Below are 26,768 nucleotides of genomic sequence, written 5' to 3'. Positions count from 1 at the left end.
CTGCGCCCAAGCCGCTCCTGGACACACCCATGGACCCTTCACATGCATCTCCTGCAAGTATGACAGCACCAAGACCAACCCCTCATCCACGAACACCAAACAGAGATCTGACCCCAACCACCTTAAATGCATCCTTCTCAACACCCGCTCGGTCCACAAACACGCCATCGACCTTTGGAATCTACTAGACACCATCTCTCCGGACGTCGCCTTCCTAACAGAAACATGGATGAACGCCTCCTCAGCCCCAGACATCACCATTGCCATCCCAGAAGGCTACAAGATCATCCGTAAGGACCGCATCAAACAAACGGGAGGGGGCATCGCAATCATCCATAAGAATTCCATCCGCATCTCAACCAGCTCAGACGCCAACCTCGCTAGTGCCGAACACCTTCACTTCCAGATCCACACCGACCCCAAAACGACACTCCGAGGCACCCTCCTCTACAGGCCACTAGGACCCCGTACACAATTCAGTGAAGACATCACTGACTTTATCACCCCACATGCCCTCCCCTCCGAGGACTACATTCTACTGGGAGACCTCAACTTTCACCTGGAAAAGAACAACAACAGCAACACCACCACCCTTCTGGACAATATGGCCAACCTCGGACTCAAACAACTTGTTAACACCCCCACTCACTACGCTGGCCACACACTTGACCCCATCTTCACCTCCAGCAAACATATCTCCTTCAGTCATACCACAGTTCTCCATTGGACGGACCACAGCTGTGTTCACTTTGTCTGCAAAAAGACCACAACCGACTACCTTCCTCAACCCACCTTGCGAAGAAACTGGAACAAAATCACCATCGACCAGATCTCCTCATCGCTTCTTCAAAACCCCCCGGCCCACTCTTCGAACGCCAACCAAGCAGCTGCTAACCTCATTCAATGGCTAACGAATAGCGCCGACAACCTAGCACCTTTGAAAAAACGTCAAATCAAACTAAACTGCAAAAACGCTCCCTGGTTCAACGATGATCTTAAGACATCCAAGAAACTCTGTCGCTCCCTTGTGAAGGCCTGGAAAAAAGACCCAAACACCAGCACCAAGGACGCCCTCAAAAACGCCACTCGCACACACCACCAACTGATCCGGACTGCCAAGAAAGCTGCACTTAAAGACCGTCTAGACAACAACGCCCACAACAGCAAGGAACTATTCAACATTGTCAAAGAATTTACCAACCCCTCAGCCAACTCCAACGACATCACTCCCTCTCAAACCCTCTGCGACTCCCTTGCCTCGTTCTTCCACAGCAAAATCGCAGACATCCACAACAGCTTCGATAACCAACACGGAGACCAAGCCACCCAACCTTCTGCCGTACCCTCTCCCCCCTTGAACATCCTAACTGATTGGAACCCAATCTCCACTGAGGACACCATCCACCTGATGAACTCCATCCACTCAGGATCCCCCACAGACCCGTGCCCTCACCATATCTTCAACAAAGCTAACTCCATCATAGCACCACACCTCCGAGACATCATCAACTGCTCCCTCAACTCTGCCACCTTTCCGGAAAGCTGGAAACACGCCGAACTCAGCGCCCTTCTGAAAAAACCCACAGCTGACCCCACCGAACTCAAAAACTACCGCCCCATCTCGCTCCTACCATTCCCGGCCAAAGTCATCGAGAAAGCCGTCAACAGCCAGCTCGCCGCCTTCCTCGAAACGAACAAATCCCTCGACTCCTCACAGTCCGGATTCCGAGCAAAACACAGCACTGAGACCGCACTCATCGCAGCAACAGACGACATTCGAACCCTACTGGACAATGGAGACACAGTCGCCCTCATCCTCCTTGACCTCTCCGCAGCCTTCGACACAGTCGGTCATAACACCCTCCTACATCGCCTCAGAAACATTGGAATACAAGGAAAAGCACTGGACTGGATCAGCTCGTTCCTTACCGGAAGAACTCAGAGTCCGCCTGCCACCATTCAAGTCAGAAGCCACTGAAGTCATTTGCGGCGTGCCACAAGGATCTTCACTCAGCCCCACTCTCTTCAACGTATACATGAGCCCCCTCGCGACCATCGCACGCCAACACAACCTCAACATCATCTCCTACGCTGATGACACTCAACTGATCCTCTCACTCACCAAAGACCCGAACACCGCCAAAACCAACCTACATGAAGGAATGAAAGAAGTAGCCGAGTGGATGAGACACAGCCGTCTGAAGCTGAACTCAGACAAAACAGAAGTCCTTATCTTAGGCACCTCCCCTTCCGCCTGGGATGACTCTTGGTGGCCAGAGGCCCTTGGAAAAGCACCCACCCCGACGGACCACGCACGGAACCTGGGCATCATCTTGGACTCCTCACTCTCGATGAACAGACAAGTCAACGCCGTCTCATCATCGTGCTTCAACATTCTTCGCATGCTCAAAAAAACATTTAGCTGGATCCCCACCGAAACTAGAAAAACGGTCACCCACGCACTGGTCACGAGCCGCCTGGACTACGGTAACACCCTATACGCCGGAACAACCGCAAAACTTCAGAAAAAACTCCAACGCATCCAAAACGCTTCAGCCAGACTCATACTAGACATCCCGCGTAAAGACCACATTTCTAGTCACCTGAGAAAACTCCACTGGCTCCCCGTCAATAAGAGAATAACATTCCGCCTCTTAACCCACGCACACAAAGCACTTTACGAACTCGGACCCGAATGCCTCAACACACGACTCTCCTTCTACACCCCCTCCCGCCAGCTACGCTCCTCCAACCAAGCCCTTGCTGCCGTGCCCCGCATCAACAAAACCACCATGGGAGGTAGATCCTTCTCCTACCTGGCAGCTAAGACCTGGAACTCACTCCCCATTCACCTTCGCCTCACTCAGAACCACCTATCATTCAGAAAGCAACTTAAAACTTGGATATTCGACAAGTAACTCCCCTCCCTTCCTCAAGCGCCTTGAGACCCTCTGGGTATGTAGCGCGCTATATAAATTATTTGACTTGACTTGACTTGACTATTAAAGATTGAAATTACCAAGTAGGCTTGGGGAAATAAAGTCTAACTGTAGCTTATCTGTATTTATTAAGTTTGGTGGATATGTAATGACACATGTAATGTTGTGTTAATAGTATTTATAACAGTTTCTTTGTACTTCATAAAGTGCAGAATTTTGCATGGGAGGATAGGCTTTTCCAGGGTACCATTAGAGCATCAAGATTCAGTTTGCTGGCCCTCTCCTCTACAACATCTCCTCCCGATCTATGTGTAATTCGGTGCCAGGAGTTCTGCTTGAATTTTCCTGCCATATGTCTTACCCTTCTTCAATAGTTCAGTGTTTTTTTTGGCAAAAACTAAAATGAAGTCAAAACCCTGATGAGCTTTGAATTCTTCACAAGTAATTATTGTTACATTAAGGAATGAAGATTTGCAAAGTGGTCCCTGATGAAGATGCCTATGTTGCTTGATATTTCTGAAAGTCTAGGGGATGTTAAAAGAACCCATTTTTCGAATGATTCCCATAAAGAATATCTTTTTTTCAACAAGTCTTCAATTTATTTAGTTTGTTCCGATATTGAGGCTATAAAACCTAGTCGGCGGTGGCATATTAGTACATGTTTTCCTCCCCATAGTACGTTGTACTTCTTTTACAGAAAGCTAACCAAAGTATCCCTCGCAAATGGTCTCTAAAGTACTAGCTCATAGACTGAAGTATATTACCTTGGGTAGATCATGTTTATTAGAGGTAATAATTTGCCATTATTGTTTACCATTATATTTTTCTTTCACTTTTTTATATTTCCAGATGTATTTTCATATTTAGTTTTTTCTGTTTTCAAGCTATTTCTCGAGAATTTACTCCGCTCTAGGACAGAAAGGCAATCAACTATTGCCACTGGCCCTAGAAATGCACATGCCAGATACTACTGCAAGTACACTGAAATGCCAAGTACGTCCTTTTATCCGTTCACTTTTGGAGGCCGCATTTCAAGACCTGTCTTAGTTTGAACCATTTGTACAGTCTGGGGATTCTTGCAGCTTGTGGTGAAGGATCTGCAATCTTCTGGTGCATTGATATTCAGTGGACATTGGTGTAGTGACAGCTACTCTCGGTTAGGTGAAGTGATTGCACTTAAGATGCAGAACACATGCAGTTGGGCACACAGACCTTGTTGGAACCTTAGTGCTGTCTAATTAAATGATGGGCAGCGAGCAAAGATGCAGGCTCACTAACTCATTGTTTCTTCAGCGTTGCTTAAAGAGAGCTGTGCACCAAATGAGGCTGTGGCAACACAAACCTCACCTAGTCATCAGCCTCACCTGGAGAAACAGTTATTCAGCAAATACATGGTGCCGGCACACTAGTCTCACATCTCATTCAGAAGGCAGTTTGTCTTATACAACTGATTTGTGAAAGTTAACGTTTGTTCCAAGCCTTTTGGAGGAACCAGTACATCCAAAGTGCTGTTTAAATTACAATTTCTCTGAAATAATTCCTGTCAAGTGATAATGTCTTATTGGGTCTTATGCATTGAGACTGTCCTTGCCCTTTAGTACAAAGCACCAGATGTGTGCATGGGGCAGACAGCCTCTCGTCACTGCAAGAGATGTTTAGCTTAACATTGGTGTACAAGTTGTTTTAACTAGGTCACAGGCTGGCCTACTACCATTGGTTTCGCTGAGTCAGTTAACATCCAAATATCTCTCCTTCTCTTTGTGAGGAGGATACATATTGAAAGTAAGGCAAATGCATGTGTATTCACAAAACATTCTGGGGTGAAAAGTAAAAGAAGCAACGTGTGGGGAAGAAATAAGAGAGGTTACGCAACAACCTGTGACTACTGTAAACCTTAATGAGCACTCTAAAATCATAGCAGTTGTGTGCATATTGGTTGGATTTTAACACTTGTAGCCTACCCACATTTCCCCAGACATACGCATAAATGCTATACCTACAGGCAGGAGGATGAAGTGGGTGATTTATATATGACTTACTACACTTATTTTCCAAGGAGAGCCAGTAGTCAGTCTCCACTCTAGAATGCAGACTGTCATGTCTCTGACTGTATAGAAGTCTGGTGTTGTTGTGTTTGAAAGCCACACCCAGTGTTGGCGTGGGAAGCTTTTGCTCTCATGAACTTAGCCTCAACACTCCTACTGGGCACATGGAGTAGGATTTTACTTTTACAGACTCAATACTTCACCTCAGAGGCAATGGTTCTCAAATGGACCATTCTCTTTTGCAGTGAGAGGTGAGGAATCAGAAGGTCCAACTGTCGGCTACCCAAAGAGGAGCATTAATTGGTAGCCAATTCTAAAATTGGTAATGAAGTTCAAGTAAATCACTCTCAAGACCCTACTAAAGAAATACAGTATAGCAATTGGTAGACCAAACCTCCTGAAGAAATTCAGTCTAACAAGAATCATGCAAACCAAGAGCTCTGTCTTGGCTACACAGAACAAGAGCAAAAGAACCTGATGTTCTGAAAATAATTTATAAGTGTTTTACTAGCACAGTTTCTGCAAAATAACTTTAGACCTAATAAGACTCTGACACGTTTAGAGAATTTGGTTATTGTATTTAAGAGCCAAAATCAATGCATTCAAGTAATATTTTAAGAAGTTCAGTCATCTAACAATTTGAAATATAGAATCACACATTCAGTTAAAGTAATCTAACTCTGTATAAAGACTCCATAAGAAGATGGTTTTTGATCAGCAATACAATTTCTATCACCAACAATGACAAAGAAGTTGGTTCATGGAAGTTCTCTAAGCATTGGCAACGGGATCAAGTTAGCCTGCTATGGGCAAAGTCCATGGGTAAGGGCAAGGAGAAATGGAGCATACATCAGGAAAGTTCAAGTCTAGTTTCTCCCCAAACTGCTTCAGATCGTCCAACAGGCAAGTTCATCAGCAAGAGCCAAAAGCAAAGGGGCATAATAGAAATAGTTCAGCAGGTAAGTGGCAGGCAAAGTGTCAAGGGGCAGCCTGAGCTTAGACAAAAGCTCTCCTCAAAAGTTCAGAAAACATCATGCCACTCTTCCTCCTGTGCATCGTGGTTATATAGTTCATATTTGTCATCATGACTTCAATGGTCGGTTTACAATGGTCTGATAGTCATGTGATCGTTCTTCTGTCTTTCCAGGTACAAATTGTTACTTAAGTTCTAGCATAATTTCCCACATAAGTCATGAGAAACAAATGTCCTTCCATCCTCACAAGTTAATAGACAAAGAACTCTTTCAGCTTGTTACACATTGTGGATATGGGGAAAAAGTCAGCTTCTCACCATTCACACACTATGGGAAAAGAGCAGTCTTTGTTATAAGGAATGTCACACGAATCAAGAACAAATAAAGCAACATTTGAGACTGTATCAAGTCCATTGCACAAGGCTATGAATTAAGCAGCCTAAACAGAAAAACATTTTAACGTGTTTAAATTCATCATTTCATCTTATAGTTTAGCAAACTCCAAATGAATCTTAAGCATAACAAATTAAAAGCACATATCATATATAAACGTTTAAATATTACACAGAAATGTTGAACTTCAAGTATGGCCTATTGCCACTATTTCAGGAATGTAGCAACATGTAAATGAATTCTAAAAGCCATTAAAATAAAATCATGTCTGAACACAAATGATCTTTATACAATAAGCACTTATACTGAAAATTTCAGACATGTACTGTTTTTCATTTTGAAATTGCACCAAAGTCGAATTTGTTGCGACACTCTGCAATGATGTCAAAAAGCAATGCTACGATATCATCAACTTTCATAATGTTTCATGTCAATAATAACAGGTAATTGCTTACTTAAACAGCTTAAATTCACTAATTGATTAACCCTACTGTTTCCACCTAGTCAAGCACACTTTTACTTTGATTGCTCATCACTTTTTCTAAGTTCTGTGTGGTTTCTCTAGGCATGTTTAAGGTGCACGTTTATTCTCATTGTCAAGATTCAGTTTTAAGTGTTGTGCAAAGCAAGATCAGCGTTTACTCTTCCTCACCAGTCTAGAACTCACTGCTTATCTGTGAGACTTGCTCTAACTCCAGTGACAAAAGCTGCACCCAGTCTGTACCTTTCTGCTCATACTTGAGACTTCTGAACAGGAGGCAGCCGCCTCTCTTCATGCTTCAGCTCTTTAAACTCCAGATCACCTGGAGTCACGTCACCCTCAACACTCTACGGGAACTCCTCGGCTCGTCACTCTGGGCCACCTAAGCTCCTAGCTTCACATCGCAACTCACCAGGCTCTCCCCCCTCTTCTATCCTCACTATGGCCCGGGACCAACCTCCCCCTCCAGTCACACCTGCCCACCTCAAACCTCACAGTCGGAACTCCTTCACCATCATCTTCCCCCCCCTCCTCTCTACAAAGCTTCGACGCACTTTCAAGCAGAAACTCATCCGCAAACATGAAGAAACCCTAATCATTGACATCTACCATTCGACCTCCATAGGACCGATGAAGATGGACCTAATATTCCACACAGAAAGACCCGAATATTGGGTCTCCACAATTAGAACGCGGATGTTCATCGCCAAAACCACCTCCACTGCTCACAGCTGCAAATTAACTACGATTCTTCCATTCAGATCAATTGGCAGGGGCTATACAACCATGACTATCTTCACGAATGGCACAGTCCTCATACAAGCCAACAATGATAACCTGGAAGCTTTTGACTCCTTATTCCCCTCTCTCAAGTCAGCCCTCCCTACCCCGCTGCACCTCGCATCTACACCCTCACCGTCCACTCCCTCTACAGACAGAGAAGACCGTGACACGACCCCCCTCGATCCACACACAGCCCGTCAGGCTCCCCCCCGCCACATCCCACCCCCCACGCCCACCTATCCTCCACCAACAGGAAAGCCAACTCTCACCCCCTACCACCCTCCCTTACCACCTCACCCCCCATAGCTACCTCCCACCCCCGAGGACAATCACCCCCCGGTCAACTGGCAGCCCACAGCCAACGAGCCTCCCCTCGAATCTCCCCCCTACTCTCAAACCTCCCCCGTCCTATCCTCCTCCCGACCCTCCCCCCTTCCCACCCATGTCCAATATCTCACCCAGCCCTCTTCCCACACCACCCCCGCCCTCTACCCCGATCCCTATCTCCCAACCCACTCTCCCGAACTACAACTCGCTCGGCCCCACTGCAGTTGCCCACAACCCCCCCATTGATTCCATAACTAAGCGGCTCACAGCCTTGGAAAAACAGGTCGACTCCATCACCCAAGGCCTAATTGAAATCCTCCTCAACCTCGGTATAGCCTGTATTCCCTCTAAACCCCCTCCCCGAACGCCCCTCCTCGCCAACGCCAACATCACCCAGGGACCCACAGTACCCCACAATGCACAATATAATCCCCCCAAACCTCCCAATACCCCTCCCCGAACGTCCCTCCTCGCCAACGACATCAACACCCAGGGGCCCACAGTAGCCCTCAACGCTCACCCGCTCGATCCCTATCCCAAGAGCCTGGCTTCCAGTCCCAAAAAATCTGAACTCTCCAGAGCCCCATGGACTAGGCCCCCGACCACTACCTCATCTCACACCCCAGCAGGCTCAAAACACCTGACCACCAGGCCACTCAGATCAGAAGCGCCTATGTCAGACAGAGAAGCAACATTACTAGCCACGACCTACGACTCTCCCATCTCAGTCTCACCTAAATCTAAAATCCAAGTAATCACTGGTTACCGGAAAGATCAACTCACCCTCAAACGACAAAGATTACCAGTCCTCACCGCCATACCCAGAGAAGCTAAAGACAAAACAACCAGCATTCAGGAGAGAATCACCAACTGCCTCCTAATCAACTGCAGATCGGCCTCATTACATGCAACGGACATAGCTGAAGCCATCCTTACACACGACATGGATGTTGCGTTCCTCACTGAGACCTGGCTAAATAAGTCATCTCCCCCCTGCCTAGACATGCTGGTTTCACCGGGATTCTCCCTCATCTCCAAAGACAGGATAGAACATCGAGGAGGTGGAGTTGCTATCATCCACAAGGACAGCTGGAACATCACAGAAACCTCCCCCTTTGAATACAACTCATTTGAATGTCTATCCGTTTCCATCAAAACCAAAGACAATGATTCTCTATTTTGCCATCTACTCTATCACCCCCCCGGGCAGAAACAATGAGTTTGGAGACCAACTATCCAACCTGATCGCTCAAGACGCTCTTGGCGATTCCAAAAACCTAATTCTTAGTGACCTGAATCTCCGATGGAATGAAACCCACAACCCTCTAATTAGATCGCTATCCAACCTCCTCGCAGATAACAACCTCACTCAACATTGCACCGAGGAGACACACTACAAAGGAGCCACACTGGACGCCATCATTGCACAAAAGAATTCAATCACGATCAACCACATACTCCCCGTTGACTGGTCAGATCATCATATGATCCTATTTCACATTAATCACCCCATCATCCCGCTTAAACCTCCCCAAGACCCACCCAAATGGTCAAGAAACCTCTCCCAAGTCCCCCTAGACATTCTAGAAGGGCAGCTAAGCTCACTTCTCCCAGACAACTCTCCACACCTTTCGACCAACGATCTCATTGACAACTACAACTCTGAGCTAGTCTCCATTCTCGATAATCTAGCTCCTCCAAAGCTCAAAAGAAGCCGTGCCACCCCGTCTAGAACCTGGTTCAATTCGGACCTCAACGCAGAAAGAAGAACATTGAGAGCCAAAGAAAGAAAGTGGAGAAACAACCCAACAACCATCCTTCGCCTACAACTAAAAACAGCCCGAAAGAAGTATAACAACCATATCAAAAACAAGAAATCCAACTTCTTCCGAGAGGCACTTGCCAACTCCAAAAACAGACCTAAGGAACTCTACAGCATAATCAGACATCAAACATCCAAGCCTCTGCCCTCACCCCTGCAGGCGTCCAAAGAACTATGCGACAACTTCGCCAGCTTCTTCAACGACAAGGTCTTAAAAATCGAACTATCTCTAGACATCAGCAACGCGGCCATCCCTCAGGCCCTCCCTTCCGGCCCCCCTCCCCTCCCTTGGCTAAGCTTTCGCCACGTGCAGGAAACTGAGATAATCTCGCTAATCTCGACGTCCAAACCATCAGCTCACATCTCAGACCCCATTCCTCCCTCACTTGTCAAAAAAATGAAGCTCACCTTAGCACCTATCTGGGGCAAAATCATAAATAGCTCCCTACAAAGCGGAGTGGTCCCCGACTGTCTAAAAATGGGACAAGTCACCCCTTTGCTGAAAAAACCCGGTCTCGACTCTACTGACTTGAACAATTTCAGACCGATATCTAACCTCTCTCTACTCGCCAAAACACTGGAACGCTGCGTTCTCCTGCAACTGACTCCTCATCTGGATAACATCAATCTCCTGGACCCCCTCCAATCTGGCTTCAGACAAGGTCGTAGCACAGAAACAGCGATGCTGAACATCATAGATGACATTCACGGTTCTCTCGACGCTGACAAGTGCTGCCTTCTCATACTCCTTGATCTATCCGCAGCTTTCGACACGGTAGACCATAAGCTCCTCATCAAAACTCTGCAAGGTAGTTCTTGACTGGTTTTCTTCCTTTCTCCACAACCGCTCGCAAATAATAAAACTGAAGAACTTCACCTCCGAAATACAGCAAGTCAACAAGGGTGTCCCCCAAGGATCAGTACTTTCTCCTCATCTCTTCAACATCTATATGGAACCGCTCGCCAAACTACTCAGGAATGCCAACATCCTCTTCCACCTCTACGCGGATGACACGCAGATCTACCTGGAAACCTCTTCACCTAACGACATCCACAGACTAAATGCTGTCTTAAAAGATGTTCAAGATTGACTGACAAAAAACCACCTGAAACTCAATCCCGACAAGACCGAAACCCTTCTCATCTCAAACAAAGAAGACAACCCTCAAGTCACTGAGTGGCTGAAGTCGATCGATGCTCTTAAAGGTTCTCTCACGCCAACTGATTCCGTCAAATCTCTGGGTTTCACCCTAGACCCCAAACTAACCTTGACAAACCACATTAAGAACTCGGCAAAAAGTGCTTTCTTCAACCTCGGACTGCTGAACAAAATCAAACCTTTCATTCCAAACAAGGATCTTAAACTAGCCACACAATCTCTAGTTCTATCTAGACTGGACTATGGGAATTCAATCCTTACAGGTATCCCCAAATCACACTTGGCTCCATTAAAAACAACACTACATGCGGCAGCAAGAATGATCACAGGATGCAAAAAATTTGACCACATCTCCCCAGCACTCAAAGAACTTGAATGGCTCCCGGTGGAAATGCTTAGCACCTTCAGAACGGCCTGCCTAACCCACAAGGCCCTCCACACCGGTAAACCTGAATATATGGCAATCAAGCTCAAAAAAGCAGGCCAAAGCAGATATTTGAGAAGCTCCAACTCCCTGCTGCTCATCCTCCCAAAAACCAGAAAGAAGAAAACTGCGGACTGCTCCTTCACTGGAAATGCCCCCAAAATATGGAACTCTATCCCCCGCATATCAGAACTCTACCGTCCTATGCGGAATTCAAGAACCAACTCAAATCCTTGTTCCTCATCCGCTCCCTAGGTCCTAGATAACTGGGATCTCCCACTGAACTATGTGTCATCTATGTATCCTTATACCAAAAGCCCCACTGTTACGAACTTCCCCTCCCCCAATATTGTCTTTCGAGGACTGCCTCTATTTGTTACATGTCTTTTTGTTCACCCTGTCATGCCTTTTACTGTAAAGCGCTCTGCTACCTTCGGGTCTTGTTAGCGCTATAGAAAACTTCTAAATAAATAATAAAGATCAGCTATCCTAGAGCTTCGCTGTGTTCTTTAGTCTTGAGATGCTAGAACTTATCATCTCCATAGTTAGAGTTCCAACACCTCCTTGGCAGTTCCTTAATCAGTACTTGCTGTAAGATCAAAATGCTAGTAAAATAAGTTAGTTAGGAATTCAGTATGCATGCTACTATACCCAGTCCATCAGGAATACAAATGGATCCAAAGTAAATCAAGGCCATTTTCCAGTCATGCTAGCACTTTGTGTGCATTTCGGACAAGTTCACAAAAACAAAGTTCTGTTTGGGAAACGGGACCCACTGCTCAGTTTATTTGGATTTTTGGGGGTGGTGGAGTTTATTCTTACCTACCTTGGAAATAGCGCAGCAATCATTACTGTGGAGCCACTCTTCACCACTAGCTGGGTTTCTCTAAATTGTATTGTAGAATTAGCCCCTCAAAGGGTGGTTTTGACTCCATTGGGCAGTGACAGATTAAACTGCTAGGGGGTTTGCCAACGATTAAAAAATTTCCCACCGTCTGACTGGAGAGCATAGTCCGCGCCAGTCCGTCGCCAGACACGCTGCCCCTTTCACCGAAGCTGGGCTGACCTACACCAAAAAGGATCTGTTAGCCTTCAGGAAAGGGGTGAGCAACTGCAGACAGTCTTGCGGGAACACTATTTAGGGGCCTTTCTGTTGTTTGAGCTGTGGCTTTAGTGCCACTCCTACGCTGCATCACACAGTCATCATCCACGGTCTAAGAAGGCCATCAAGATCTTTAACCTCAACAGCCGATCTTTAGCTAGACATCATACTGACATTTATGACCTACTGGAGGACACCTCCCCTGATGTCCTCTTTCTTACCGAGACATGGCTCTCTGACGATATGCTGCGGAACCTGGCCTGGCTCTTCCTGCAGGGTATAGCATCCTCACTCTCAACAGGGCGACCAGAGGAGGGGGCATCGCGGTCATTTATAAATCGGTCTACCCCTGCACCTTCACTAGGCAGACTATACACGAATGTGAATGCGCTCTCTTTAAGGTCACATTTAGCCCAAACTACACCATGTCAGAGCTTCTGGTTTATAGGCCCCCTGGGCCTTCCACAGATTTTAAGGTAGTACTCGCAGAGGCGGTCAGCGTGCTGGCAGTTAACACCGCCAACTTCACAGTCACTGGGGATTTGAATATCCATCTAGACAAATTAGACGACCCTGACGTGGCAAATGTCATAGTAGATATGGCAGCCTGCCAGCTAGTACAACTGGTGTCAGGCCTGATCCACACACCTAGCTACTTGCTGGACCCAGTTTTCACTAATATACCCTCGCTGACAGTTCTTGCCCCCATCCCTATGGGGTGGTCTGACCACTACTTGGTCCCCATGTCCCTCCAGGAGATAATTCCCTCACGGAGCAAGGACCAGACATCCTCGCTCAAACGCCCTTGGCACAAGCTTTAACTGGGATTCTTTCCAGGCCTGCCTGTCCACTACATGCCCTAGCCTTCCTAATGACCCTAATGAGGCATACAGGGACTTAACAGACTGGATCAGGCAGCCACGAGATGGCCTTATCCCTGAGAAATGGTAACTGAACCGTAAAGCTAGAACAAGACCGTGGTATAATAGCGATCTAGCTGATCTGCGCAAAGACCGCAAAAGGCTGGAACGTATATGGAGAAGGGATTTTAACACCACTGCAAAAGACACCTATCGAGCGGTAGTTAAAAGTTATCATAGGGTCATTCATTCGGCGCTCGCAACGTTCTATGCCGACCAAATCTGTAACAGCGACAACCCGGCAAAGAGCGTATTCTCAATACTCTCCAGCTTTAGATCGCAGCAGACCAACTCAGTGCAGGAAATTCCAGACTAACGAGCAATGCGAGGTCCTTGCCTTTCCTTTATAAGGAAGGTAGATAGCATTTACAGGTCCTTTCCTGCTACAGCTATCACCCCTCTAGCTGTAGGGTGTGATCAAACTGCTAATACCTTGGAGTCTTTTACACCCATTTCCGCAGACCAGCTGCAAGCACTATGCAGGAAAATGAAATCTGGCTCACCTACTGGTCCTCTTAAACCAGAGCAATTTAGAAAGGTGCTTCCTGCGATTATGCCCTCCTTGAGGCAGGTAATTAACATATTGCTTTCCACTGCAACCGTGCCCAAGGCGTAGAAACATGCCAAGGTGCTACCTGTACTTAAAAAAACCTCTGTTGTACTTGGCCAAGCCTGAAAACTATCGCCCCATTTCCCTACTCCCCTGGGCAGCCAAGATCAAGGAGGCACATGTCAAATCCCTCCTCTCAGACTTCCTGACCAAGAACAACACGCTGTACTCCTCCCAGAATGGTTTTCGACCTGGCCACAGCACGGAGCCTGCTCTCTAGGCTGTGACAGAACACCTTTGGTCTGCTTTGGACGCTGGGCAAATGTCGGCACTGATCCTTCTGGATCCCAGTGCTGCGTTTGACACAGTGTCCCATGCCATTCTGTTACAACACCTGGAGGAAGCGGGGATTGTCGGTCTGGCCTTGAAGTGGCTCACATCGTTTCTCAGTGAGAGGTCATTTGTGGTTACTGGTCCCCCCTTTGCCTCAGGCACACACCCCATTAAACAAGGTGTCCCACAGGGTTCCTCCCTCAGTCCCCTATTATTCAATCTCTATGTCCAACCGCTGGCTGTGGTGGCTAGAAACAGGGGAGTGACCATGGTCTCCTACGCCGACGACACTCACCTGGTGGTGGCACTCTCAAGAGACACCGAGAGGGACGCCCTGAAATTTCGGGGCAATCTGGCAGTGGTCGCTGAGTGGATGTCCGTCAACTGCCTCCAGCTGAATGCCAGTAAATCAGAGGTGTTGTTGGTGGGGAAGGACCATGGTCTGTGGAGCGAACTCTGGTGGCCAGAAAGCCTGAGTATCTCCCAAACAGGCCGTCAAAAACCTGGGGGTATGGTTGGACTCATCCCTTAACTACCAAGTCCAAATCAAAAAGGTAGTAGGGATTTGCTTTGGGCTTTTACGGGGGGGGGGCTTAGATCCCTATTGGGCTTTTTTGACTCCCCGACGGGCCAGACCATCATTCAGGCAGCTATAATATTTAGGGGCAAATAAGGCGGACATTGCGTGTCTACAACGGGCCCAGAACGCAGCAGCCAGATCCCTGATTGCCCTGCACAGGTCCTGCCCGGTGTCAGCCAACATCCACTGGCTACACTGGCTGCCGGTGGCCAGAAGAATTGAATTTAAGGCCCTCTTCATCACTTTTAAAGCCCTGAAACTCAACACCCCCAGTATCCTGGCCAACTTAGTGACCCCTAGGTACCCACACCTCAGTTCCGCTCACTAGGCCAGCACCTGGTGAGGGTTCCAAGGTTTCGGAGAGTGCGGGCAGGAGGCTGTTCCTTCCGCAGCCGGGCAGCCCACCTCTGGAATTCACTTCCCACCCATGTTCGGAGCCACACCAACTACTTGGAGTTGCATTCCCGCCGCAGCGAATACTGGTTGTCCGTGTCGCTTTGGTCTTGTGATTGCAGAAAGTACGTGTATTTAAGCCACGCCTGGTGTCCTCTTGCCTTATCCAAGTGGACGTTCTGCTTAAAGATAAAGGAAGAACTCTTGGGACTGGGGTCAGATTGTGATTCCTGCCCAAGCACCACCCCCCCCCCCCCATGTGGGTGGGTGTGTTTTGCTGGCCGCCGATATCTGTCCGAGAATTTGCAAGGACCTAGATGAATAGAGTACCCATTGTCCTGATGAAGCCTATATCATCTGGCTGAAACGCGACCGCGACTGCGTCGACACCTTTTGCTTCAATTGGAGTCCCTTGTTTCGATGAAATAATTTGTTTGATTTTTTTCAGATTGGCACCCATGCAAATATAGACTGGGTTGATTCTGTAACCCCCAGGTGCTTTACTCTTGGGACTACCATTGTATTGTGCTCTCATTACAAATGAAGTGGAGGCACTGATCCGAATTAGGATATATATATATATATTTTGTATATATATTTTGTGTTTGGGGTACATAGAAACGTGATACTATAAATGTGATGTATATTTGTATATATGTATATGTGATATTTTGTAGATAGACTGTCGGTTGTTGTGCTTCCCTTGATGTTCGCTCATATGTGTTGATGAATTTTATATGTAATTCTTTCATGTTTAGTTTCTGTTTCACAAGATAATTAATTGTTTCTTGTTTGAAAAATTAAATTTGGATCAATCCCTTCGGTACCCTTTGTTACTATTTTTTCATCTTAGGATGTCTCCTGCTCAGGTATGGGAGGGTTAAGTGGGCAGAACCCCTGACCATTTTTTTGCTAGTCACACCAACTACTTGGCTTTCAGGAAGGCCATTACAACATACTTGTTTAACATCGTGTAGCCTTTGCCTCTCCCTCTGTGTTAGTTGCTCTGCTGACAGCGCCGGGATGCCCCTTTGCTGGGGCAGCTGTTGCGCTATACAAATCGCAGTAACATTAACATTAACAGGTACGCCTTCATTGCATTTAATTCATTTTGATTACTTTTAGAAGTTAACAGTTTATTTTCCACTTTTGGCGAGCCTTGTGCAAATTGATATACACCAGAGTCCTCCCTCATCACTATCCTCAGACTTGATAGGAAGATCGGGATAACCAAACAAATGCTTGAAATGCATATACAATGCCAGTTTTATAGGGTTCTGATGACTGGACCTTTTTACTGTGGTTGAGAGAATTAGCATACAATGACCTACTCCCTAGCCTTCGCTATCAAAAGTAATACCCATGCATGATTGCACTTACTGTGCATGTTGATCATTTTTTAGAAGTTGCCCAGAAAAATATCAAGGAAGCTAAAGCCAAATACAAGTTGTACACAAATGTTTACCTTATTATGCCTCCCGAGTTATATCATGGCTGTCTACCAAGAATTTGCGTAAAAAGAAAATTCTGACCCTATTATATTGGAAAATGTGTATCCTGTAGCAAAGATACTTCTCTTGCCTTCTGAATATACATCCAGTCTTATGTCTCATTGATTAAGCAGGGGTGACTCCTCCGCAATGGCGGAGGAGCGTCGCCCCGTAGGCTAAGAGCCAATAGCAAAAAATTAAATTGTTTCATTATCGTTTTATTTTTAAGCAGCTATTGTAACACTTCAGTAATGTTTTCTTGTGCTATTGAAGTTTAGAGGGTGTCTTCTTCTACATTGGCAGCATTGGGCAATATTCCTTCGAAGGAAACCCATCCAAAAAATAATTCTGTATTGCAGCTGTGTTATTAAGTGGGTGGGAGAAAGCAGTATATTATTCTAATTTAGAATGTTTGTAATGTTTGATGTGTCTTCCTTTATCTAGGTTATCTGTGGTATCTACAGGTGAAACTGCAGCCTGTGGTAAATTTGTTACCTGACAAAGGAGTGCTAATGGATTTTCTTATTCAGCGGAAAGACTGCAAAATGGTCATCTTATCTGTGTGTTCTCAAAGTAAGTTTACATTTCATGTTTGTTGCTGTTTTGAACCCCATTTGTAAAATCTAAAGTATTGGAACAAAGCCTCTTTACATTACTTTTAATGTTGATTTTCACTAAACAAAAAATCTGAAAATGAACCAAGCCTAGTATCCCATACACCAAATAGTTTTATTTAAAAACAAAAATGCAATTGATGGAAAAATAATGGATTCGTTCATTCCTCACAGTGGCAGACTACCCCAACGCAAGCCTTTAGGTGCTCTTAGACACAAACAAACCTCCATCAAGGAGGCTGTCAACAGCTTGCCAACAGGTTTCATGATGGATCACTTCTGACGCATCAGGCATTCATGGACCAGAGAACGCTTTGTATCCTGATTACCATATCTGATAAAAACTACTAGCCACAGATTCCTTAACGTAGAATTATCCCCAGGCATGAGACTGGATCTGGAAACTTTTTGCCCAGCATCCCTGCGTGCCGGGGCGTCGCATTTCGCGGCTCCGCCCAGGCACCACCTCCCGCGTACGTGACTTCAGCGAGGTCACATAAGTCCCGCCTCGGCGCACCTACATCAGTTTTTTCCTTTTCCGCGTGCAACGCGAATCTGGTCTCTGTTTGGGCCTGTTTAAGCCCCCTTTTTCTTCCTCATTGTGATATATTTTGGTGGAACAGTGTACGAATGCCTTTGGGCTTCAAGACTTGCACGTCGTGTGGGCGTCTTATGTCGGCGACGGACCCTCAACTCATCTGCATGTAGTGTTTAGGGGAGGATCACGGCAACACTGATTGTGAGGTGTTCGCCGGAGGAGTAACAGGTCCCCCACTCTTCGGTTCCTCCTTCTGACTTCCAGGTCTGGCCTTTGCCCGCCCCGCTTGGCTTCGGGAACGGCCGCCTTAGTTTGCAGCCGTCGCCCACGGAGGAGCTGCTTTCTCTCCCGCGAGGTCCTACGGAGGCGGGTGCGGCCTTCGCTCACATAGTGTCCACGGCTGTGGGTATTCTGCGCATGGGTGACCCGGTTGCTCATTTTCCGGCAAACCATCTTTTTGAGGTTCTCCACCAGGGCTCTGGTGGGAGGGAACTCCCCTTTGAGGGTTCGCTCCTTTCTTCCCTGACGGGAGCTGGGAGGCACCCCGCCTCATGGGATCCACTTCCTCAACACCTCCTGCACCAGCACCTTCCAGCGCCGCGTGACCCGGCGTGTCTTTCCCTCCACCCCTCTGCTTCCAGTCCACTTTTGCGGACTGCTTTTCCCTCGCTGCCGCCGCTGTTGTCTCCACCGTCCCGGTCTCTTGGGGGCGCAACTTGTTCGTCTCGACTAGCGCGGCTCTGCGGGCCCTTAACACCTTATGTGTGTTGGCTAGGGCCACCTCTTGTTTGTGGGACTCGACTGAGTCCTTGGCATCCGCCGCCTCACAAGAGTCTGTTCAGGTGGACTTACGGCATCATGCGTTGGATGGCCGGGAGCTAGCGGCGTTTATTCTCCGCTCCGCTCTGGACATGTCAGAGGTGCTTTGCCGGGCCATGGCTTCCTCAGTCGCCCTCCGTCGCCATGCTTGGCTTCGGGACGGCGTGTTCCCTGAGAATGTTCGGGAGCGACTGATTGATCTTCCATTTGATGGCTTCTTCTTCTTCTCCTTCTCCTTCTTCTCCTTCTCCTTCTCCTTCTCCTTCTCCCTCGCCTTCTCCTTCTCCCTCGCCTTCTCCTTCTCCCTCGCCTTCTTCCTCGCCTTCTTCTTCTTCCTCGCCTTCTTCTTCTTCCTCGCCTTCTTCTTCTCCTTCTTCCCTGAGATTAGGCCTTTTGTTTTTCTCTTGAGCTGCTTGACAAGTCTTCTGCGGGTTTTTTTCCCCGTGGCTCTTTTGTTTTTTCCTCTGTTGCGGACGTTCCTTCCAAAGAGGGTTCCCATGTTTTGGGACTTAATGTACGCTATGTGGGGTAGTGGTAGCCGTTATATACCTTGCGCTCTCCTAGGGAGTTCGGGTCGCCTCCGGGCCTCTTCTCTCCATGGCGTTTATGTATGTTGCTGTTGCTTCTTTAGGTTGTGTGCTCGGACCCCTCGTCGTAGTGTGTCGGGGCCTTTCCTCGCCTCCATGCTCCTGTCCTGGACACTGGGATGGTTCTGTGTTTCTCCCTTTGTCGGGCGGGGCCTGCCCGGTCTTCCTGAGGCCCCGGGCTGTTCTTCCGGCGGCTTCTTGCTGCGGGCGCCGCTCTGTTTGGTCGGTTGCCTTCCGTCTATGTTGGGCTCATCTTCTTTTTCGTCGTTTACTTGGGCCCTCTCGGCTTTGCTTCTTCATTGTCCTGGAATTGGATGGGAGCTCTGTTGCCTTGTAGGGGCGTGGGGTGCTTCGACCTCCCTGGCCTTGCCCTTAGTTCCTCTGCTGAGGGTGAATGGGTTTCTTCTAAATTCTTCTAAATTCTCTCTTCTTCCCACATCCCTCTTGGGGTCAGTGGTGTTCTGCTTGTGGGGGTTCCCCCTCCTTGCCAGGGAGGATGGGGCTCTTCGTCCTGTCCATGGGACTAGTCCCCTGTGGGCCTTTCTGTTGTGTCCAGGCTGGTGGGGTCCTCCGCAGACCCTCCTTCCCTGTTGGAATGGCTAGGGTATCTATTCTACGTAGAGGAATCTGCGGCTAGTAGTCTCTATCAGATGTACAAGTTACTTGCCTTCGGTAATGATGTATCTGGTAGACACGATTCTAGCCGCAGATTCCTTTCACGGCCCTTCCTCCCCGTTCTGCGAGGACCTTTCGCTTGGTCTTCTGCACTCGCCTCCTGGGGGGTGGCTATGTTTCTGGTGGGTGTATTACTTGTTTTTTTGACAGGCTGTTTTGTCCTGTTTCTTGTTCCTTCCTCCTCTATTGGAACTTTGGAGGATGGATCTAAGGGTAATCCTGTGTGCCCCTCTGTTCTGGCTGTTCCAGGTTGGAGGCTTGCCTTTCATCTCATTCCCTCCCTCGTGGTTACTAAGAGCCCTGGGGCCTCTGCTAACCTCTGAGTTGGGGTCCCCTGGTTGTGCCTTGCTCTTTGCCCCTTGGGGGGGTTGTCGCACTCTGTGCCGGGGTTGCCTCAGAGGTTGTAGTTCCTGGTTTATCTTGGAACTGGTGCCCCATTGTTATTTTTGAATGGGGTCATGGCCCTACTACATGTTATTGTGACATTTTTGCTTATGTCCCTTGTCTTAAGGGGGGGGCTGTCTACATGCTGGCAGGGTGGCTGCTCAGGGCTGCGCTCTGTTCTTTCTCTTCCTTGCCATTGGGTACTACAGTGTTGACACTGCTCCTTTTGGTGTTGTTTGTCACCATTCCTTTTTCCATTTTTCTTCTCTTTCACACACTGTTCCCATACTCCCACAGTTTTGTCTGATAGCTCTGCGTTGTGGCACGGAAAAGTTCTCTGAAGAAAATTTACTTCGGCACGCCGGGGTGGAACTTATGTGACCTCGCTAACGTCACGTACGCGGGCGCCGCATGGGCGGAGCCGCCTGATGCCGTCCCCCCGGTGCGCAGGGATGCTGGGCAAAACATTTCCGGCACCCAGTCCCACGCCTGGGGATAATTCTATGTTAAGGAATCTGTGGCTAGAATCGGCTCTACCAGATGCATCATTACCAAAGGTAAGTAACTCGTACATCTCTGCTTTCTCCATCTATTACAGTAGGATTTATCATATATACACACATACTTATTCTTGCAGACCCTGCCTGACAGCCTGCATATGAGTATGCACCATGTAGTGCTACAGTGCTAGAAGCTGTTGTCATCTTGTGCAGCACAGGATGGGATGCAAGCACAGCTCTCCTCCCTGAGCATGGCAATGTTGTAATTGAAAAGATCCACTTGTGAGGTCATTTAAAATCTGGTAGTTGCTGCTTGGGATCTATGTGGCCACACATTGCAGCCCATGTTCTGATTGTGCCCCAAATTGGTGAACTGGTGGAAAGATGTTTTGATGTCCTAGATCAAATATTCAACTTTAGACTTGTCACCTAAAGTCGTCATTTTGGGTCTTGCCTCCCATGGGTTATGACGTCCGTCTTTGAGTGTTGTGAAATGGGGCCTACTAGCAGTGGAGAAACCATTTAGCAAGGGGCGGAGCGATCAGTGATGTAGCCGAGACAATGCCACTGAGGTCTGGGGACAGTTTGTTTTGCACTAGCTGCAGTAATTTTAGAGACTGCCTTTTTTGGAATTTTTCAAGCTCATAGCCTGCCTGATGCCTACCTTTAAGTTTACTCTTTGAGGAAATAGAAAGGGAAGGTGTATGGAAGAATTAAAAGATTTGTGAGAAATGGGGGAAGGAAAGAGATGAAAAAAATATGAGATGAAAGGTGGAAAGTAGCGAGGGAAAAGACACTAAGGATCAAAGAGAAACGAAAAAGGGGTTAGGACGAGCAAAAGGGGTAAGGTAAAAGGAAAAAAGGGGACTCTAAATAAAGAGATTAGGGCAAAGGGAGCTAAGGTGTAGTGAGAGAAAGAAGGGGAAAGAGAGAAAGAGGTACAGGATTGGGAGGGGAGCATCCAAGGGAGGAAGAAATGAGATCGGTTTGAAGATACGAGAGAGAAGGAAAGTGGAAAGACAGGTAGAATGGGTATCCTGAGACCTGTAAGCAGGGGCAGCACCTATTATTAGTGCATCAGATGCACGGACGCCAAGGTTCAGGGGGTAGGATTGTCCCACTGCACCCTAATCCTGTCTTTATTTTAATACCAACTGTTGGTGCATTTTCCTTCTGGTATTAGGGCCAGACTACACCACTAGTTTTGGGCCACTCTTCAGTAATTATCATCGAAAGCTTTTACCTGCAGGAAAAGCCCAACTGATAATTGTGGGACAAAAGACGAATGACAAAGAGAAACTCTGTTTGCGCAGGGTTGCTTCCTTGGGAGAGTTTAAACCCTGTAATGGGGAGACACAGAAGAGGATCTGATGATTATCGAGTACGTTCTTTGCCGGTCTGAACTCTGATCTGGCATTCAGGGAATACATGCGGGACACATGAGAAATTGAAGTAGTAAGAGGGCCATGGGTCTTTTTTGATCGAGATAAGGGTGAAAAGTCACACTGAGTTTTATATTATTCACTTTTGAAAATTGATGAAAAAAAGTTGTACCTAAAATAGCTGAAACATTCTGGCAACCCCTGAAGTCACTGCTCTCTGAGCCTCACCATTAGTACAACAATGACCATAAGTTGCATATAATGTAATTCTATCTACTGAATTCAAGTGATAAATTGAATGTTAACAATGATTTTGTAGTCTTTTCTCACCTGGTTCCTAACATTGTGTTTTGCAGTGTTAAGTGGACCGAGCAGAGGGCCGTTATCCGTTATTGCTACTGTGTTTGACAAACTGAATTTTGAATATAAAAAGTACCTGGAAGCGGAACAAAGCTATACTGGGGTGAGATGCCCACCTTTCCTTTTATAGACACTCTCTCTCTCTCTCTCTCTAATAAAAATATGGATAAATGTGTTCATTAGTTGTGTTCAAGTGAAAGGCAATCTACCAGCTTAGTTAAAGAACCATAATATATTGCAATGTCATACCCACACGCTCCTCTTTGTAAACATCGGGCCTTAGCCTGAACTAATGGCTAATGGATGTAACCACCGACTTATGACATGTTACAGCGTTGCCCACAGATGAGTTAGCCAAGACCTTTTAATTAAAAAAGAAAATTTATGTATCTATCATATACTTAAATATAGGGGCTTTCAGGCAGCCTTCTTCATCCATTAGGCTTTTATTATTTTATTCCGTCCATTACAGCATACAGCATGGAGCAGTGGGTCAGCCCTCTTCAGCCATTTGCTAACTTCACATGTATCTGTGCATTCTGTTCTTTCACTAGGAACACATCCGCACACAGAGTAGTTCCCTTAAGTGCCAAAGTCTAGTATAGCAAAGTAGGCTTTTTGAGACCAATGTCCTAAATTTGCTTTTAGTCAGTGTTTATTTAATTTTTTTTATTTTTTAGATTTGTTAGAGCCTGGTGACTTCTCCAGAATTTTTTTTTTGCAAACAATATGACAAAACAAACATTGACAAAGCAAAAAAAGGTTGGTGTCCAACACCACGACTACTGGGCTGGCCAATACTTGCTAAAAATTTCACTAATACTAATTATGTTAAAAGTGTCATACCAGGGGATTGTTTGCATCTGTGCAGAAAGGAATGCAGCTAGACCGAGAACAGCTTGTTGTGTGTCCTCCGCCCTGCTCACTATGTTCCACGTCATTAGCTGTGTTCTAATGAAAGCTCTGGATGTGCTTGAGTCAAGGAGACCTTGTACATGTGCATTTTAAGCCATCCAATGTGGACTAAAGCTGGATCATACAGAGCTGAGCTGTTAGTTGGTTTATTGGAGGTTCTTGAAATAAGTACTTCTTATCATAAGATGTTGTCGTATGATACGGTATTAGGCCTCTCAGTTTACTCTTTTTTTAAAGCGCCACCAGCTTTGGCTAAACTCTTCCTATTCATTGATAGAAAGAAGTGATTATCAGATGGCACAAACTATTGTCTTCCTCAGCCAACACAGGTCAGCTTAGCAGAATTTTATACATATTAAATAATGGAATACCACATGGTTCCTGTGTCTTTTTGAAAACCTAGACTGTGGCATTAGGGTTTTAATATTAAAAATAGCAAATATATATATTTAGGAAATAAAAATTACCATGAGGAATATTGAATAAAATGTCTTTTCTCCTTTTACTAAGAGTGTGACTATAGAGGATGTGCTCCCCACATTAACAAGATAAGCCCAGATCCATGCTAAGTAATGGGAAGTGTAGGAGAGATGTGAGTGACGAACCCACTATCACAACCATGTGTAGGTGGTCTAGTGGTGCTAGACATTGTGTGGTGCATCGAGGACACACACCGATTGTGGTTTGCTTTGCAGTGTTCATGATTTTGAGGATGCACGCATCATATTCACATAATTTCCTTCATCAGTTGAACATTGATTTTACTGCAATCGATTGAAATAATTGAATTATGATTTTATGTGTTTATTCTGATTTTTCCTGCAGGTCCTCCCAAAATGGAAAAATACCACAAGTATGAGAGCATTAGACTTCATTTATGTGCACTGAATGTTTGTTTAATCAGGCAGGTAGTGTAGGAGTCCTGAAGGAGGCGGTTGATTTAAGTGGGCTTAGAATCTGGCCAAAACATGTTCGTTTAATTCATATGGGTAGTTGAACCATTTTAGTTCAATTTTCTTTAACCATATATAACGTTCCCAAAAAATAAAGGAAACTCCTTCGGGGAAAAAAGCCTTGAGATATTTTTATTTAACTGGACCCCTTCTTTATTCCAGCAAATACTTATCTAAGAACTCCCATCATAGGTTGAGTCCAGCAGAGTAGTATTTACCTACTCTGGTGTGCATAGCTCGCTTATCATGAAGCATGCCACAAAATGTTGGGTGTTAGGCAACCTTCCCGGAATCTCCATTCTCCTGCTGGAAAGCCATTTTTCCACCTTATTGTAAATGTTTTTCAGTGATGGCATCAGCTGTGTGAATAAAATATTGCTTCAGCATCTACATGGGGATTGTGACATACATTAACAAACAGCAAGGTCTTTGATTGGAGGCTGGAGAAGGCTATTCGATTTCAGAATTTGTGTCCGATAGAAAAGTTAGTGGTTTGATTTCCTTCCTTCCATCAAAAACTCGGTAAAATGTTTCAAATGCGGACCTCTTTATTCTATATAAGAAACCTCTTAACACCAAAACTGTGTATGCAAGGTTTTACTTTTATGAGTATGAAGCTTAACGTTCTCACATAGGACCTGTAATCCCTCAGCACTTATATTTTTCACCAGTTGGTGTTGAATTGAACCTACCTTGTGTTCACATGATTAAGTGATGGAATTTCTCCTTTTTTCTGCACATACATGGTAGCTTAAGGGATGAGTCTCTAGCGTAGATGTGCATATCTGGCTCATTGCAGACTCTTTTTGCCTAATAAATGCAACTAACCTTCCTTTCAGACAATTGTCCTGACACACAGCCATTCTCACAAAACCCATTCATGTGTCTTTGAAGGAAGGCGCCAAGACAAACATTTATTTACTTAGAGGTTTTGTAAAGTGGTACATTTCACCTTTCATTTACTTCAGAGTGCTGGGAGTGATGATGCAAATACAGCTTGGTGAGAGGAAAAGGGGAAGGAACAGCCCTTTTGCATGCAAAAAGTGAACGACTATGCCTGATAATCTTCAGTCTCAACCACTGTTCTGTAAGGAATTCTGTTGAAAGCAAGTATAAATTGCTCACTTTCTCGAACCACTTGTGGGTGGTTTCAGATTTCTAGTTATATCTAAGGGCATTTCGTAGTGTGGGACCTTGTGCAATCCTGGCATCTACCTTTCCTTCCACACACCCATCAACTCACCCTACGCCACAGTGCTCACCTTTCCTGCCTGCTTCTCCAGAAGTCCCCCTTTCCTATACACCTTAGGGGTCACTTCACTTTTACATGGGGGCCATAGGGCACCTTCATCACTCGTCCACGCGGTGACCCCTGGGACTCCTATAGTACAGACTTACCGAGGGGCAACAAACCTAACTTGTACGCTGCCTGCGCTTCTCCTCCGGACAATGCCATGTCCTACCTCTAACTAATTGGTAGGGCTTCTTCTTTCCATACCTGAACCTCTAGAGGAGGACTTTCTATTTGAGACCCTCTCCTCCACCCACCACTCCACCTAATACCCCCATGCACAGGGGTATGCTGTGCCATACCCCAACATTTTTCAAGACCTCGTCCACGCTGCGGTCATTACACCTAGAGTGGTCGACCCTGTTTACATTCATGGCCAGCTCCCACCTGACTCCCTGTTTGTCACTACTCCCAGGCTGCTGGTGAGGCCCCTTCACGTGATAAGGAGATCATACGTATAGACGCTGCAGGTAAGAGGGTGGCCGTGCGATCGGCCAATCATTGGCGTATTGCTTATTCTATTGGGTTGCTCTCGAGGTATAACCACGCCCACTGGGATGAGATGTAAAAGCTCCTCCAACGTCTACCAGGGGAGCACAGGAAAAGGGGCTATGAGATCGTGTCTGAGGGGAACAGATCTCCAACACTACTATCTGATGTACATTAGATGCCACTGACACTGCTGCCAGGGAGGTTCACTCCAGTTACCTCTTACGCAGGCACGCCTTGAACCTGCTCAACCTGCCATTCGGTGGCCAACATTTATTCAGCCGTAGGTTCTAGATTTTTTAAAAAAAAGATATGGAGACCTCCAAGGCTATGGGCACCCTACAAGCACCTGCTCATCTCTGCTCCTTTAATTGCACGCCCTAATGTGGAGGCTCGAAGGCCACCTCTTCCAATGCCTCCATGCCTTACCACCATTCACAGGCCCAACAATCCTCTCCCAGAGGTTACTTTAGGGGATCATACAGAGGCAACAATTCAAAAGGCAGAGGCAAAGGTGGCTCCCCCAAAGGACTTGTCACCACCACA

General features: G+C 46.5%; 1 protein-coding gene across 1 annotated transcript in view; it reads left to right on the top strand.

The window, feature by feature from the left end:
* Positions 1-26,768, top strand: part of RMC1 (regulator of MON1-CCZ1) — a 266,564-nt gene that overhangs the window by 133,798 nt on the left and 105,998 nt on the right. Inside the window, exons 13-14 of the mRNA XM_078687420.1 lie at positions 17,160-17,288; positions 22,571-22,677. Coding sequence (XP_078543546.1) covers positions 17,160-17,288; positions 22,571-22,677 — 236 coding nt within the window. The remainder of the gene's footprint in view (positions 1-17,159; positions 17,289-22,570; positions 22,678-26,768) is intronic.

This window comes from Lissotriton helveticus, chromosome 4_1, assembly GCF_964261635.1.
Source record: "Lissotriton helveticus chromosome 4_1, aLisHel1.1, whole genome shotgun sequence".
Lineage (NCBI taxonomy): Eukaryota > Metazoa > Chordata > Amphibia > Caudata > Salamandridae > Lissotriton > Lissotriton helveticus.
Note: the sequence above shows the minus strand (reverse complement) of the source record. Positions and strands in the feature narration are given on the sequence as shown.